This window comes from Prionailurus bengalensis, chromosome B3 (genome assembly GCF_016509475.1).
Source record: "Prionailurus bengalensis isolate Pbe53 chromosome B3, Fcat_Pben_1.1_paternal_pri, whole genome shotgun sequence".
NCBI lineage: Eukaryota > Metazoa > Chordata > Mammalia > Carnivora > Felidae > Prionailurus > Prionailurus bengalensis.
The window spans coordinates 3,116,962-3,132,009 of NC_057355.1; the positions used below are offsets into that span (position 1 = coordinate 3,116,962).

Consider the following 15,048-nt stretch of genomic DNA (forward strand, 5'->3'; position numbering starts at 1 on the left):
TGGGGACGCCCGGGGGCACCTGTCTGTTCGTGTGGGAGGCGGGTTGCCAAGGGGCTGACTTGCTCAAGACGCCACAAAGCCCGGGACGTAAAGGCCCGCTGCCCCGAGGCCCCTCCGACAACACCAAGAGGGAGAGAGTAGAAAGAAACAAAATCCAGCTCGATGGCTCTGGCGGGAGCGCGGCTCAGGGAACGTGGTGGCAGGCAGCCGGCAGGGGCGGGGGGGGGGGCAGTGGTGAAGAGGACGAGGAGGTCACACCCCGCAGAGCGTGGATCTGACCCCGGGCCCAGGTGAGACACGCCCCCCCGAGCCAGCGGTCCCGAGGGGGAAGCCGCGGTGTGACCCGGGCCACCAGGCCGTGGGCGCAGGGCTCCCTTCGGGCAGGGCAGATGCCGGGTCCGCGAGGAAGGCTCCGTGCACATCACCTGAGAAACGCCAGCCCTGTCCGGGGAAGGGAAGCAGCTCTCCCAGAGAGGAGGCTGCGGGTGGTCTCAGACCTCGGGGGCTTCTGCCTCCTTCGGAGAACCATGTGACCGGTAAGCACCGCATTTTCCGTCTGGATCCAACCCTTTCCAAACGCTCAGTGCTACGCATCTGGGAGCTAACAAATGCTGCTTACTTGGTGGGGGGCAATTTTATTTTATTTATTTATTTTTTTTAATTTTTTTTTTCAACATTTATTTATTTTTGGGACAGAGAGAGACAGAGCATGAACGGGGCAGGGGCAGAGAGAGAGGGAGACACAGAATCAGAAACAGGCTCCAGCCTCTGAGCCATCAGCCCAGAGCCCGACACGGGGCTCGAACTCCCGGACCGCGAGATCGTGACCTGGCTGAAGTCGGACGCTTAACCGACTGCGCCACCCAGGCGCCCCAATGGGGGGCAATTTTAAAAACACTCCGAGGCCGCCGTGAAGCGGCCAAATGACTTCACCTCCAAGTGACATTCTCAAAAGGGAAGTTTCCTAAACAATTTTTTCCAAGTTTATTTATTTACCCTCGAGAGAGACAGAGGGAGAGCAAGCAGGGGATGGGGCGGAGAGACAGGGAGAGAGAGAATTCCGACCCGGGGCCCGAACCCACAAAGTGGGAAATCACGACCCAAGTGGAAACCAAGAGTTGGACACCCAGGCGCCCCTAAAAGCAAAGTTGTGTTAGTGAGAGAAAATGTCTTTGGAAAAGGGAGCATATGAGATGAAAAGTGTGTATTTCCAATGATCTCATCTGATAGCAGAACAGGAGTCCACAAGCTCTGAATTTTCCAGATGTACTTTAAAAAAAAAAAAAAAAGAGAGAAGTAAACATTCAAAACTAGACCTCATGAGGTCACTTTTTCTGAGTTCGGACAAATAAAAAAAGAAACATCTAAATCTGACGTTCAAACAAGGCTGTCCGGTGTGATCCAGCCTTCTTCCCTTAACGGCCCATTTATCGGTGCCCCAGAGCCTACAGCTTGCCCCTCCCTTCCTTGGCTCCTACTGGGTCTCACAGGCAAATGCCTCCTTCCTCCGTCCATCAGTGTTCTGTCCAATGACCCTTACTTTCCCGAGCCTAAAATAACGGCGTACGCACGTGGAAAGGCTTAGTGATTAAAAAAAGTGATCGTTAGGATTTTATTACATCAGAAACTCAGCCTATAAGTTTTCTACAACTAATCACCGAGAAAAAGATTTTCCCCCCTCTGTACCTCTATTTTTTATTTGTTATTATTATTTTTTTGAAGTCTTAAGGGTTTCTCTATCTACTATAAGGTAGAAAATACTCTCAGCCAGACCCAAGACCCGGGAGGGACGTGCAAAATCAACAAAGAGGGTAATGAAGTAACCCCCAAACCGAACGCTCTAGCCGTGCCGGGGGAGGGACCGAGGTGTGGGATAGAGAGAGTTGCCTGGCCCTCTGGAATGTCCTTATCAAGCCGGGCCCAGAGGAAGGGGATGTGCATTGGAAGAAACCCCATCCCGCTACTCAAGCCTCTGGCCTTCCAGCCCTGGGCCACGACTGCCCAAGTTGGGAAAGGCCTGGACCCTTCACTCCAGCCCTTCTGGGAACCCTTACTTGTTCGGCCCCCTCACTCCCTTCCTGCTCGTCTTGTCTGGTCGGAACCCTCTGCCTCTCTCTAGAGCCTGCTGCACGGGGCTCTGCTCATAACCAGAGGGCAGATACACCGCAGGGTGGTCTCTTCCCTCTTCTCATTCCCAGGCCACTAGGAGACGCTCTCTGTGCTGCAGGCTCTGTGCCCACCGGCAGGATCAAAGGAAAGTGTTAGCACCTCTGCGGTCTGGTTCCTGTGTTTTGGTCGACATTCATAATCTTGTTTTTAGAATCTGATCTAAATGCTTGGCTTTTATTGTTACTTTTATCAATTTCTTTTCTATCCTAGAAAGCTTAAAATGCTCTCTGCCTTAAAAAGAAAGGGTTTGAGGGACGCCTGGGTGGCTCAGTCGGTTAAGCGTCTGACTTCGGCTCAAGCCACGATCTCGCAGTTCGTGAGTTCGAGCCCTGCACTGGGCTCGGTGCTGACAGCTCAGAGCCTGGAGCCTGCTTTGGATTCTATGCCTCTCTCTTTCTCTGTCCCTCCCATGCTCATGCTCTGTCTCTGTCTCTGTCTCTTGATAATAAATAAACATTAAAAAAATTAAAAAAAAAAAAAAGAAAAGAAAGGGTTTGACTGTTTCACAATGAACACCTTTTTTTTTTTTTAAATTTTTTTTTCAACGTTTATTTATTTTTGGGACAGAGAGAGACAGAGCATGAATGGGGGAGGGGCAGAGAGACAGGGAGACACAGAATCGGAAACAGGCTCCAGGCTCCGAGCCATCAGCCCAGAGCCCGACGCGGAGCTCGAACTCACCGAGCGCGAGATTGTGACCTGGCTGAAGTCGGACGCTTAACCGACTGCGCCACCCAGGTGCCCCACAATGAACACCTTCTAATTTGCAGATTTAACAACATACTCACCTGGAGGGCTCCTGCTCTGTGACAAGCTGCCTAAGGCCCCAAGCCTTCTTTGGTCGTTGTCAGACAGGAGAGAAGGGGTATTCCCTACCCAGTGCCCGACTCTCCGTGCCAGGTGCACAGGCTGGCCTAATTTCTGAAATCAATTATTTTCTAAACTTACCAGCCAGAAACGGAGCCATTATATATTTCTGAAACTTGGACACCATTACTGTTAGTAGCTTTGCCTACTGGGCTGGAGACACAGAATATAAATATAGATATAAAGATGCCCCAAGTCCTTCCCTCTGCCATAGTGAGGACCCAGCTCCTGTTGACGGTCCTAACACAGATCAGGCAATAATCCTTGGGAACTTTTCGTGATGTGCCTGGAACAGGGCTTACTAAGAGATGTTAACTGGATGAGAAACGGGACCCCGGGCTGTGGGCTGTGAACTTAGCTACTACCTGGCACGCACACACTTGCACGTACTGTTGTATACGTGTGTGTGTGTGTGTGTGTGTGTGGTGTCCTAGGGATCACAACAGGACGTGGGTATCTCCCCTCACGTCTATGGACACTGACCCAAGCAGCTCATCCCTCTGCCCCTCTCCCCACCCCAGCCCCTGGCCCGCCCGTGCTCCAGGGTCATGGGGAAAAGGCATTACAGCCATGTTGTCCGGTGCCCGTCCCAGAGCAGGAAGGCTGTCCCCAGACATCAATGCCAAGTCCTCCAGGAGTGAGGGTCCTGGGGTGGCGGCCCCCCGCTGCCCGAGGCCTGCCCGTAACTGACTACAGACACCCCGCCTGCGTGAGAACAGGAACACTCCCGCTGCCAGTGAGGCTAGGCTTTGGGCACGGCCCCGACGCGAGCAAAGACACGGTCTCAGTACCCACACCTGCCGCACAGGGACGTGGTTCCTGAGTGGGGGGGGGGGGGCACCACGGCGCGCACGTGGTGTGGACGACTCACACGGGGGGCTGGCCGCACCCCCCGGCCGGCTTCTCCGGGGTCACTTGACCACTCGTGACCGTCTCCCTCAACGTGGGGACGGTGCCGCGTCACCTCCCCCGTGCCGGCGCGTCTGGTAGGGCCCCACGGGACTGCGAGAGAGCTCCAAGTCTGGGGCTGCGCCTCCTTGCAAAATGAGCGAGTGCCGGGAAGGGGCAGAGTCCCAGAGTACTTCTCACGGCACGTGTGGGCGCTCGGAAGGGTGCTGTTTGCGAAGGCTGCCAATCGACGCGCCAGCTTTTCCTCCCTATCAAAGTTTTCAAGATAAACCGATGCCCGGAATAACTCTCCTGAGTTAACGCAAGTATCTGTACCTGGTAAGCTTAAACTGACGGTGACTTACGGAGCCACACTGTTGCCAAAGTCGGGGTCAGTTAGAGTTGACCAGCTAGACCATGGCTCCAACGAACAGAGATAATGTCTCCATAACTCCAACGAACAGAGATAATGTCTCCATAACTAGTATGAGGACCTCATTTATTGACCTAGTGTATGGGAAGAAAGCCCATTGAAAGCCTCTCAAAAACAAAGTCTGATCTGATTGTCGTACGTGTTTTGAAAGAGAATCCTTCGTTTAAGTGGCTATAAAAATTATTAGTGCAGCCTCAAAAATTACAAAAGCTATTTTTGGCCGGATCGCATTGACTCCTTCCAGGAGATCTCCCCGAAGGGCGCAACCGAGGAGGTTTAAGAGTGTTGGCAATAAAGGAAATAATCTCGTCATGTTAGCTAACGTCCCTGAAGATTAACAGGAAACCACCGAGGAAGTTACAGAGGTTATTTTTCTAAAGAACAGGCCTACGGCCTAACTCTCACCAACACCTATCTGAACACGAGCGATGTGATTTACGAGGGAGTGCGAAAGCAGTTTGAGGCCAGCGCCAGTCGGACGGGACAGTGTGGCCGCACAGACCAGCAGGGCGAGGGTCAGCTACGACCGGGTCGGACTGCAAGTGGCCTCTCGAGGACGCGGCCTGACTTGGGAATCAGTTAGGACCACGCCGGGGCCAACTCCCCCGGGCGCGGGACGCCGGGAACTTCTCGCCTCGCACCAGAATGGGTCAACAAAACCACTCGGGAAACACGTTCTCTCGCACCTCTTTAAAATACTTATAAGCATCAGCTTTATTGACAGTGAGCTCAGAGAGGTTTTCCCAGCATCTGGCCTGGGGTGGCGCCTCCGTTCCAAAGAGGCGGCCCTGCCGGGGGCGGGGTTACTTATTTTTGCTGAGGGTTCTCTGCTTCTCCGCGTGCGCCACCACCTTCTCCTCCACGTAAAGACCCTTCCGCTTACGCACGGCGTCCATGTACTTCCGGGCCTGGTTCTCAGAATCCGCCTTCTCCCCGAAGTGTAAGTACTCCTCCTCGGTGGTTGGTACCCAGAAGGGGTCGCTGGGGATGACCTGGCGAGAGAAGGGGACAGAACGTGCCAGGTCAGGCAAGCATACTTGGATTTCAAACAGCCTTGCCAGATTCCTGGCGTGAGGCTGAAGAACCAAAGTTAAGCCACGAACAGCCAGTTGCTGGGAAGGGCAAGGAACAGTCGTGAGGGATCACAGGACGCGTGAACAGAGGGAAGCAGCTTCAACAAACCTGTAAGGTGCACGACGTCACCCCGAGGCACAAGGGCGACTCTGAACTTTGAATAACGTGACGGAAAAGCTCCCCCTCTCGCTCGGATGCATCTGGGTACCAGCGGGGTCTTTTCATCCACTTTGCCCTCGTCCCCAGCAAAGACCAATGCCCGTAAGCCCACTTCTGGTCACCCAAGCTTTTGCTCCCAAACTCCGTGGTGTGACCGGTGAGCCGGGCCGCTTGGCCCATGTTCTGTCAGGACGAGCGGCAGTCAGCACTGCCCTCCTCCCTCTTTGGTCTGGGCCCCCGCCTGCTGGCGCCCTCACGGTGAGGGGGACACGTCCAGGGGAGCCTCCTCCTGACGGGAGGGAGAGGGCAGAGCCTGGGCCCCGGGGAGGGGGGCGGCGGGGGCGGGGCTGGTCTGTAAGTAGTGACGTGGGGGTGCCCAGCCCCTCTGGGATGAGCAGCTGCCGGGTCACGAGGCCCACAGCAATGGCGACACTGGACACAGACTTCCCTGAGGTCCAGGACAGAGGGGGCGGACAGTTTCCTGCAGGCAGAGAAGGTTCCACGAGCCGCACACTCGTGGCCTGTCTCTGCCTCCTCGCCAAGGGTTCCCCCAGGATGTGACAGGTAAGTGTGAGAAGAGAGAGGACCGGGGGACAAGGGTCTTCTTCCCCTCTCCACTAGAAGTGCACAGTCCGCCCCGTCCCTCCGCGTCACTTACGGAAGCCAACCTGACCTGGCCCTGCGGCAGGAGCCCCGCGGCCTGGCTGGTCTCGTTCTGGAACGTGGCAGCAGGGGCTCCGTACCCTCCACGGTCGAGACCACACTCTCCAAGGTCAGCCTGACGGGTAATGAAGGTGAGAGTCTGGCCTTCACACACCTTATCCGGCTTGTCCTTTTCTCTCATTTCTCCATTCGGGAAAGAAAGGGGTGGTATTTACTCAGTGGCCTCAAATCCTAACGCTTTTCAATTTAAAATCTAGAAATGGCGGAAAAGGAAGTAGATGCTCTTCAGCACCAGAAATGGAAGGGTCTGGTCTGTGAACCGGGAGGGGGAGGAGGGGAGCCCACAGTAGTAAATGGGGGTAAAACCCCTGTCCGCGTCCCACAGGGCGCCAGGCCGGGTCCGCTGCCCGCTCAGGACGGGCCCCAGCCACACAGCCCAGGCCCTCTCTCTGGAGCTGGAAGAACCACGTGTGCCCTGGGCCGTGGCTACCACTGGGGGACAGAGGGCGGGACGGATCGTACTGGGCCCGTGTCCGCGGTCCTGCGCCATCCGCCCTGGTGAAGGCGCCGAGCTGAGCAGCTGCGGAGCTGTGGCTCTTGGGAGGGACAGGTGACTCGGAGATGCCCCAGGGTGACGCGGGGGAGAAGACCCGACTGAAGACGGCTTCGCACAGGGCACGACAGGAACCCCCGCCCCAATCAACAGTAACCAGACTCAACAGAGGGAGCACTCGTAACCAAGTAAGAGAGGTGATGGAGTGACCGAGGGTTACAGAGTTCACTTAAAAATTCTCCAAGAAATAAGGGGCGTGTGGGGGCACTGCATCCATAAAACATGAGGCAGCTGTAAAAAAGTAAGAGCTAGAAATCCTAGAAATAAATTCAGACGGAAGGATGCAAAAGAAAGAACCTCGGCAGGCAGGTTAAATAGCGAACCGCTGAGAAGACCCCCTAAATGAACAGACTCGACGTCCAGGATAAAGAACTCCTACAACCCAGCAGAAAAGACGAGCAGCCCAATGGAAAGACGGGCGGAGGACTCGAAGGGATCCTTCTCCAAAGAAGATGTGCGAATGGCCAGCAGGCCACGAAGAGCCGTCGGTCATTAGTCACGAGGGAGACGCACATCAAAACCACGATGAGGCTCCAGCTCGCGCACGAGGGCGACTTCTACCAAACACGGAAAAAAGTGTCTGGTGAGGAGCCGGTGCCCCACGCCGGCCCCGGTGGCGCTTCCCGAAGACCCCCTTCTCCCTCGCACCACGCGGCCACAGAAGCCCTCTCCTTGGGGAGACAGCCGGGAAGCGGAACGTCCCCCGGGCAGTCGTCCACAGACCGTCTACGCTGCGGGAGACTAGTTTTAAGCTGGTTACTGGCATCCTCCCCTCACATCACATAAGCCCATCAGAGCATATAAAGAAGCTGCATGTTCTCAGCAGGTCTGGGGAGTAGCGGTGAAGAGGCTGTTAATCCTGTTTACAAAGTGACGCGTTTTTATAAATGTTTATTTATTTTTGAGAGAGAGAGAGAGAGAGAGAGAGAGAGAGAGACAGAGTGTTAGTGGGGGAGGGGCAGAGAGAGAGGGAGACACAGGATCGGAAGCAGGATCCAGGCTCCGAGCGGTCGGCACAGAGCCCGGTGCGGGGCTCGAACCCACGGACCGTGAGATCACGACCTGAGCCCAAGTCGGACGCTTAACCGACTGGGCCACCCAGGCGCCCCTAAAGTGATGCGTTTTATATAGAGCAGCAAGTGAACTATGCTAGTTGAGAGACACCAGACTCAGACCGGTCCTTGTTTCAAAACCGGTAAGACCAGGAGTTTCAAAAGGTCCCATTCCGTGTGGCCCTCCGCACAGATTCCAGGGTAGACTCGAAGCCTACCTTCTGCACTCACCTCCGTCCTGGGGTCCTCTGGAGTCCTGCTCCAGACTGCCCCTCGCTGGGGGGCTCGGGTGCCCACACCGTGCCGTGTGCTACAGAACGGCACCCTCGAGGCCACAGGGCAGAGCTCGCATCAGTTTGGAAGAAAGGGTGCTATTTTCTAACTGGTTCACCCAGAATTCATCTGCCTACAGCAAGAACCTTGTTTTGCAGCCCCACAGCCTGGAGGGGACGGCATTTTCTAGCTCACGGGAAGGAAGGCTCCCAAGTGCCAGCTGCTGTCCTGGGCATTAAAAACAAAAACAAAAAGAGGAAGAGGAGGAGGAAAGGGGACAACAGCCCAGAAGGGAAGCGCGTGGGGAGCCCCGTCTCAGGTCGGTGCCCAGCTCTCGCGAGGACCGTGGCTGGCGGGTGGGAGACACCGCGTCCGGAATGAACTTCTTCAGCGCTACTGTGCTCAGAGCCGCGGCCTCCTCACCCCGGGTGAACTCCGGCCCGCCCCCCGCGTGGTCTCGGCATCGAGCAGCCAGGCTTGAGGTTGTGCTGACATGCGTGTAGAACTCCACTGGGTGGGAATATTTTTCTCTCTGTGCCTGTTATTAGCTCCTTTTCTTCCCTTTTCACAGAAGGGGTAAAACACAGAAATTATGAGATTGCTGACTTCAAAGGTTTCCTCATGGAAAATGCCTGTAATTTTATTTTCTCTATTTTTTGAAGCACTTTCTCTCAAAAGCTCTTGATTGTAAATTATATGGTGTGATAGAACACAAATGGAAGAAAGTGGCTTGGAGCGAGAAGCCAGAGCTCAACGACTGCGTTATTTCTAAACCCAACCAGGGGGGAGGACGAAGACAGCCAAAAACGATCACATCAATGACATTTAATTATAACGTCGTTTTCAAGACTTTCACAGATTTGAAGCTGTCGGCAGTGGGGACTAGGACAGGTGGCAGGGGGCCGGCAGACGGTGGTACAAAACTGGAGCGGGCTCTTCTCGACCGCACTCGTCTCTAAATTTACCAAGAGACTGACTTTTAATAACCAACTAAGACAGAAACTAGTATTTCAAAAAAAACAAAACAAAACAACTACTATTAAGTACGTAAGATTTCTGGCCTTTTGTGAGTGAGAGAAAAAGCAGATGGAAAAGTCATCGTGGTTTTCACATTAACAGAAATTGCCTATTTGGTAAGAACCTGCTGTTCCTAAGTATCTCTTCTCCTGTTTTCTTTGCTAACAGGTATTTCAGGCTCGGGATGAGGGGAGGCACACTCTTTCTGTAAAGAACCAGAGTGCAGGCCACACGGTCTCTGGACAGGACCTACAGAAAACACGTCTAAGAATGGGTACGACCGTGTTCCGGGAAACTTCGTTCACCGGAACAGGTGACGGGCCATCGTCTGCTGACTCCTGATTAGTCAGGCTCCATTTCCCAACCTCCTGGTTAGGGGGGTGCTGTGACATGTGGCCACGCGACTGGCTGTGGGCACTGGGACATTCACGTCCCTGCAGGGAGGGCACGCGCCCTCCTCTTCCCATTCTCCCACTCCCTGTTCTTCCCGCCTGGGATGCGGACGTGTGGTGCGGGGGAGAGCAGCCACTCTGGACCCTCAGCAGAAGCCACGTGCTGACAAAGGAGTTGGAGCAGCCTGGGCCCCCGCCCCCGCCTTCCGCCAGCCCAGCATGAGCCCCCACCGCCCCTGCCACCCCCACCAGTGAGTCCCCACCGCCCCCACCAGTGAGCCCCTGCAAGCGAGCCCCCGCAACCCCCCCCCCCACCAGGGAGTCCCCTCCGCCCAGGCCCCCGCCCCAGAAGAAGACAATCTACTCTGAGAAGGTTTTCACAGAACAGTCTTACCTGCTTACTTGCCAATTAGGAAACAATGAAAACTTCGTAGAGTTTTAAAAATGTGCTTTATAAAACCACTTTCAGGGATAAGGCCGACTGTGAAATGATCACTTATTTTTAGCAAACAGGATATGTGAATTCAGAAACCCAGTTCCTCCAATCATGATGCCCCTACGACAGCTCTGAATCCCTGCTTTGGATCTGTCCGCACACGGGACCCCCGGGATCACGAACTTGCACTCTGTCTGTTCTCGTCAAACATGCCAGAACCTGGCCTTGTCACTGGTGGGATCAAGGCCACCTCCCTGAGACGGACACCTTGTCATCGGCAAGATGTTTGGACGGGTGAGCTCCAAGTTCTGGGGAGGTTCTCGGAACGGCAGCACCGACGAAGACAGTGCTTTGCCCTCTCGAGGTCACTGCTCTAAGTTGGATAAACCCCCTTCGGTTCTAAATGTCAGCTGCACTGCCCTGTAATCACGCCTAGTCCCTAAAACACACGCGGGAGGACTCTGGAGACCGTTCCAGTAAGATCATCCCTAATAGACTCACTACAGACGTAGTTCTTCAGAAGCTGCTTGAACAAATCCGTTCTTTGTATCCCTCACTGGTGTTTATTCCTCTGTAATAATCGAGTGCCGAAACCAAAGCTGAAAAGGTCCAAGTTTGGGTAAGTGGGAAATTACTACCCACTTAAGTTCAGAAATTAACAAATAAATGTTTTGGGGGGCGCCTGGGTGGCTCAGTCAGTTAAACGTCCAACTTCGGCTCGGGTCACGATCTCGCAGTCCGTGAGTTCGAGCCCCGCGTCGGGCTCTGGGCTGACCGCTCAGAGCCTGGAGCCTGTTTCGGATTCTGTGTCTCCCTCTCTCTCTGCCCCTCCCCCGTTCATGCTCTGTCTCTGTCTCAAAAATATATAAACGTTAAAAAAAATTTTTTTTAAATAAACAAATAAATGTTTTGGACCTCCTGTTTTCTACATGGTGAAACATGGAATGAATGATACCTATTTTGATATAAACCGATAAAACCACCAAAACTTCATTTAGTTTCTAGACAAACAGACAAAATGAAGAAAAATTTCATAGTAAATCCCTGTTAAGATGAAGACTATACTGATTAAAACAAAAAAAAGGAGACTACTCCAGAACATTAACCGTGGTTCTTTCGAGCGTTACGGATGTGCGTTTTTTTTTTTTTTTTTTTTTTTTTTTAGAAAAGCAGACACAACCGCCAGTTCTGGACAGCCACTTCTCTGGTGTCCGTTTAGGTGACAGGAACCGCCCGATTAAAACTAGATTTGCCGTCAAAGTCCGGCTTTCTGAAGTGCTGATTTCCTTGACTACAAAATTCACTTTAAAAAGGAAGTTCTCCCTCACTTACCACATTCCCCTTTCTTACCCGCACTTCAACGGTTTCTTTCAATCCTGCTCTGGAGAAAGGGGCCCGTCTGGCTACAGAAAGTGAGAAAAGGGACGACCCGGCACCGGAAGTAAACCGTCGTGATTCGGCAGGGCTAGCGGAGAGAGCCCCGAGCGCGTCCACACCACCGGGAGCCTCCCGCGGTCGGGCACCAGGCTGCACGGTCAGCACGCCATCCCAGGGGCGGGACGCACTCGGGGGGCCCCCCGGCCTGCCCAAGCACGCGGCAGAGGGGGTCTCTGCAACCCGAACCTGTGGCAGCACAGCCAGCGCTGGTCCCACTAGGCACGGGCCTCCCCGGGAGAGGGAGCCATGGGCCGGGCTTTCTGTTCCCTGCAAAGGGACAACAAACGCTGGTTTCCCACAACAGCCCTTCTTCCTACATCCCGTGGCTTCCAAACCCTCCTCCTGACCCGAGACGGGTCTGGAAGGTGACCAGACTTTTCCGCTCTCCTTCGCCCGCCTGTCCCGCGGCGCCCGCCTCCTCGGTGCCCGGCTGGCTCTCCCTCCAGGACCTGCTCAGGGAGGCTGGTCTGACCTCCCTACTCCGTGTCAGTACCCTCCCGGCCCAACCCCAAAAGTGAAAAAACGATGTCTTCACCATCTTTTCCTCTCCCCCAGCAACGCGGACCCACGTTTGCAGTTTTAAGTGCGGGTAAGGTTAGGGTTAGGGTTAGGAAGTCGCGGAAACCCGCAGAGTCCGCGGCGGGGACTGAGGGCCACAGAACGCACGGGAGCTTAGAGCTGCTCCTTGCCAACACGACCGTTCCCCTCTAAACGCCCGAAGTATTTCCCCCCTGGAAGAAAAGTTCCCGAGAGCTTCACTTTCAACACGTCTGTGATTTTTCCCTTAAAATTCTAACCGCTATCTTCAGAGGGAAACGCAGGATCGAACGTTCTGCGTCTTAACTTTTGCATCAAACAAAAGTGAAGAATGAGAGTGTGTATGTGTGCGTCACAGGCCCCACGTAACCTCAGGACCCTTCCATCTGGAGGAGAACAGCCCCGTGCCTTCTCCCGGGCGAGGGACTGAGAGGAGGCCCCGCGGAGGCCCGGCGGTGGCTGCCACCCTCGGGGTCATCTGCAGGGAGCACGCCGGCGCCTGAGGAGGCGGGACGGGGCTGGGCTGTTACCTCCCAGTGGCTGAACACCAGCTGCGGGCTGGCCAGGCCGCTCGTCCTCTTCCTGATCTCGTCAGCAAAGCCGAAGCTCTCGGCGACGGGCAGCACCGCCTTGATGATGAACATGTCCGTCCCTTCTTTCATTTCTTCTTGAAGCACTCGACCTTCTCTCTTGGACAAGACCGCGTAGACCCGACCTGCGAAAGCAACACGGCTCTTAAATTCACTGACCGGTGACACGTCCCGAGCCACACAGACACGCGACCGCTCACGCTCCCTGTAACAGTCCACCTGTGAGAAACGGCGCTCCCGAGGATTCTGGTTTACACAAGCATGAAAACTTTTTTCTTAAGTGTTTAAAAGTAACGCGACAAAAAAAAAAAAAAATCGGGAGACGAAAGGCGAAACCACCCCAAACCGCACTGCCCGAAGGGCAGACCCCTCACACAGCCTGAGAAGCGGGCGGCTTTGAAAAGGACCTTTTGATGCAACATCCCCCATGACGGTCAGTCTCCGGGTGTGAAACCCAAGGGGACGAGCGTGCCTGGGCTTTGTACACACTGAAATACTCGTAATTATGAGACATTATTGATTTGATGAGAACAGCGTGAGGCTATTTGGGCCCAGTAAGCAAGGAACAGACACAGTAACATTTTGATACTACAAATGAAAACAACACACAGAGATGTCTGGTCACGTTTTTAAAAAATGGTTAACACGTAAGTGGTGTAAGTATTTCTTTTCCCCTGGAAACCGTGTGTGGCATCTTTCCCGTCTGATGACAAGGTCTACCCAGATCACAAGAATGCCCGCACATTCTCTTGGCTAACTACATTTTCGCAGTCAGGCCCGATGCCGCCTCCCACTCGGGAGGGAGAGGTCTCCCCGCTACAGAGGCCGGCTTCTGGAAGGGTCCCTCCGGTGCTCCAAGAATCCTTTTAGCCATTAAGGGGTCTGACTCTGCTAAGAACGGACAACTGAAAACCACACACGGTTGTGAGGAACCTGCGGGGCCGGCAGGCACGTCCCCTGAGGCCTCCGCTCACCTGCCACTTGGAAAAAGGAGTCTCGGCTGCCCTGCTGGCCGAGGAGAAGAGGAAAGACGGCCCGTCTCCTCCAGGCGTAAGCCCCCACCATGGAGGCCCGCAGCCCCTCCCTTCCTGCGTGGGTCAGGCCAGGGGCCTCCGGCCAGGTACTGCAACGGAGACCGAACGTCATTCATCGTGTAATTCTCAGCCATTCGGTTTTAATTCCACTAAAACGAAATCCCCAAACTGAGGCCTAGGAATGGGTCACCGAGCAAAGGAAATCCGCTAAAAAGAGACCCTTCCGAACGCACTTGGCTTTCACAACAGCTGTGTCCGATGCTTGGATGCATTCGGAGACCCTCCAAACTGGCCACTGTTCCAGCGGGGAAATTATGGTAGCCACATCCAGGAGGACCCGTGACCCTGCGGCCTCAGCACATGGCCTCCCCTCCACCGGGGCACCTGCTCCACTATTGGTCACCTGTCCTTGCACTCGACAAAAAGTCACGGTGCACCTGCTGCGTGAAGGCACCAAGACACAAGCATCCACTGGGGAAAAGATGGCAACAAAAAGTCTAATCGATGCGAAGTTTTGATCAGGGCGGGACTTGGACTACCAGATAAACAGATAAACGTCTGGACCCAAACTCAAGGCCTTTTGTGACCCGGCAGCAACCCCTCACTTCAAGCTCTGGGGCCCGCAGATCCCACAGCTGCAGACCCTCCACTGAGACCGCAGACCCCACGGCACACGGGGCGGACCCTCCACGGGGACCGCAGACTCCATGGCATGCGGGGCGGACCCTCTGCCCTAAGCCGGGGTAGGGCACTCGCTGCCACGGCACACGCTGTGGGCACAGTTCTCCAATCCAGGGTGCATCTCGGCCAACTCCACGGAGTTAGAGCCCATCTGGAACCACCTGGTCCGAGTTTCCTGTGGTACCCTAAGATCAAAACGGTCTCTTCGCCATGTGGGCTCCATTGAACCTAATCTCTTTCATGGCACTACATATTCCCATCTGTATATTTTCTTCTCCGATGGGCAGCAAGATTGGTCCGGAGACTCTACAATCCTTAGAGCTGGGAGCTCGGCAATTAAAGGTATGTTTCGTTTCGTTTTTCCAAAATTGAGGAACGGGAGCAGCTGTTCACAGCAATGTTTTCTCTTACGGTAAACAAACAGGAAACAATGCGGATTTCCAATCTGGGGATGATGGGAAGTAAATTATAGCATAACAAGTTGATAGGATATTATGCATAGATTAAAATGAAAATTGTGAATACTAAGTGGCCAAATGGAAGCACGCTTTTAAAAGAAGTAATAAATGCAAAAAGCAAAACATTAAACTGCTTCCACCATAAGGTTACAGCTATGCGAAACATACTATTACAGACAAAGACTGTAAAAGAGTGGAAAATGACAGGTTGACTTTCAAGGAGGAAGATTCTTCTTTTATGTTGTGGTTTCTGTTATCGTTGGTGGCCCTTGCGG

General features: G+C 54.2%; 1 protein-coding gene across 1 annotated transcript in view; it reads right to left on the minus strand.

Moving 5' to 3' along the window:
* Window positions 1–5,046: 5,046 nt before the first annotated feature.
* Window positions 5,047–15,048, minus strand: part of EFL1 (elongation factor like GTPase 1) — a 118,353-nt gene continuing 108,351 nt past the window's right edge. Inside the window, exons 19-20 of the mRNA XM_043554619.1 lie at window positions 12,541–12,725; window positions 5,047–5,349 (exon numbers count right to left, since the gene is read on the minus strand). Of these exons, the coding sequence (XP_043410554.1) occupies window positions 5,161–5,349; window positions 12,541–12,725 (374 nt within the window). The 3' untranslated portion in view covers window positions 5,047–5,160. The remainder of the gene's footprint in view (window positions 5,350–12,540; window positions 12,726–15,048) is intronic.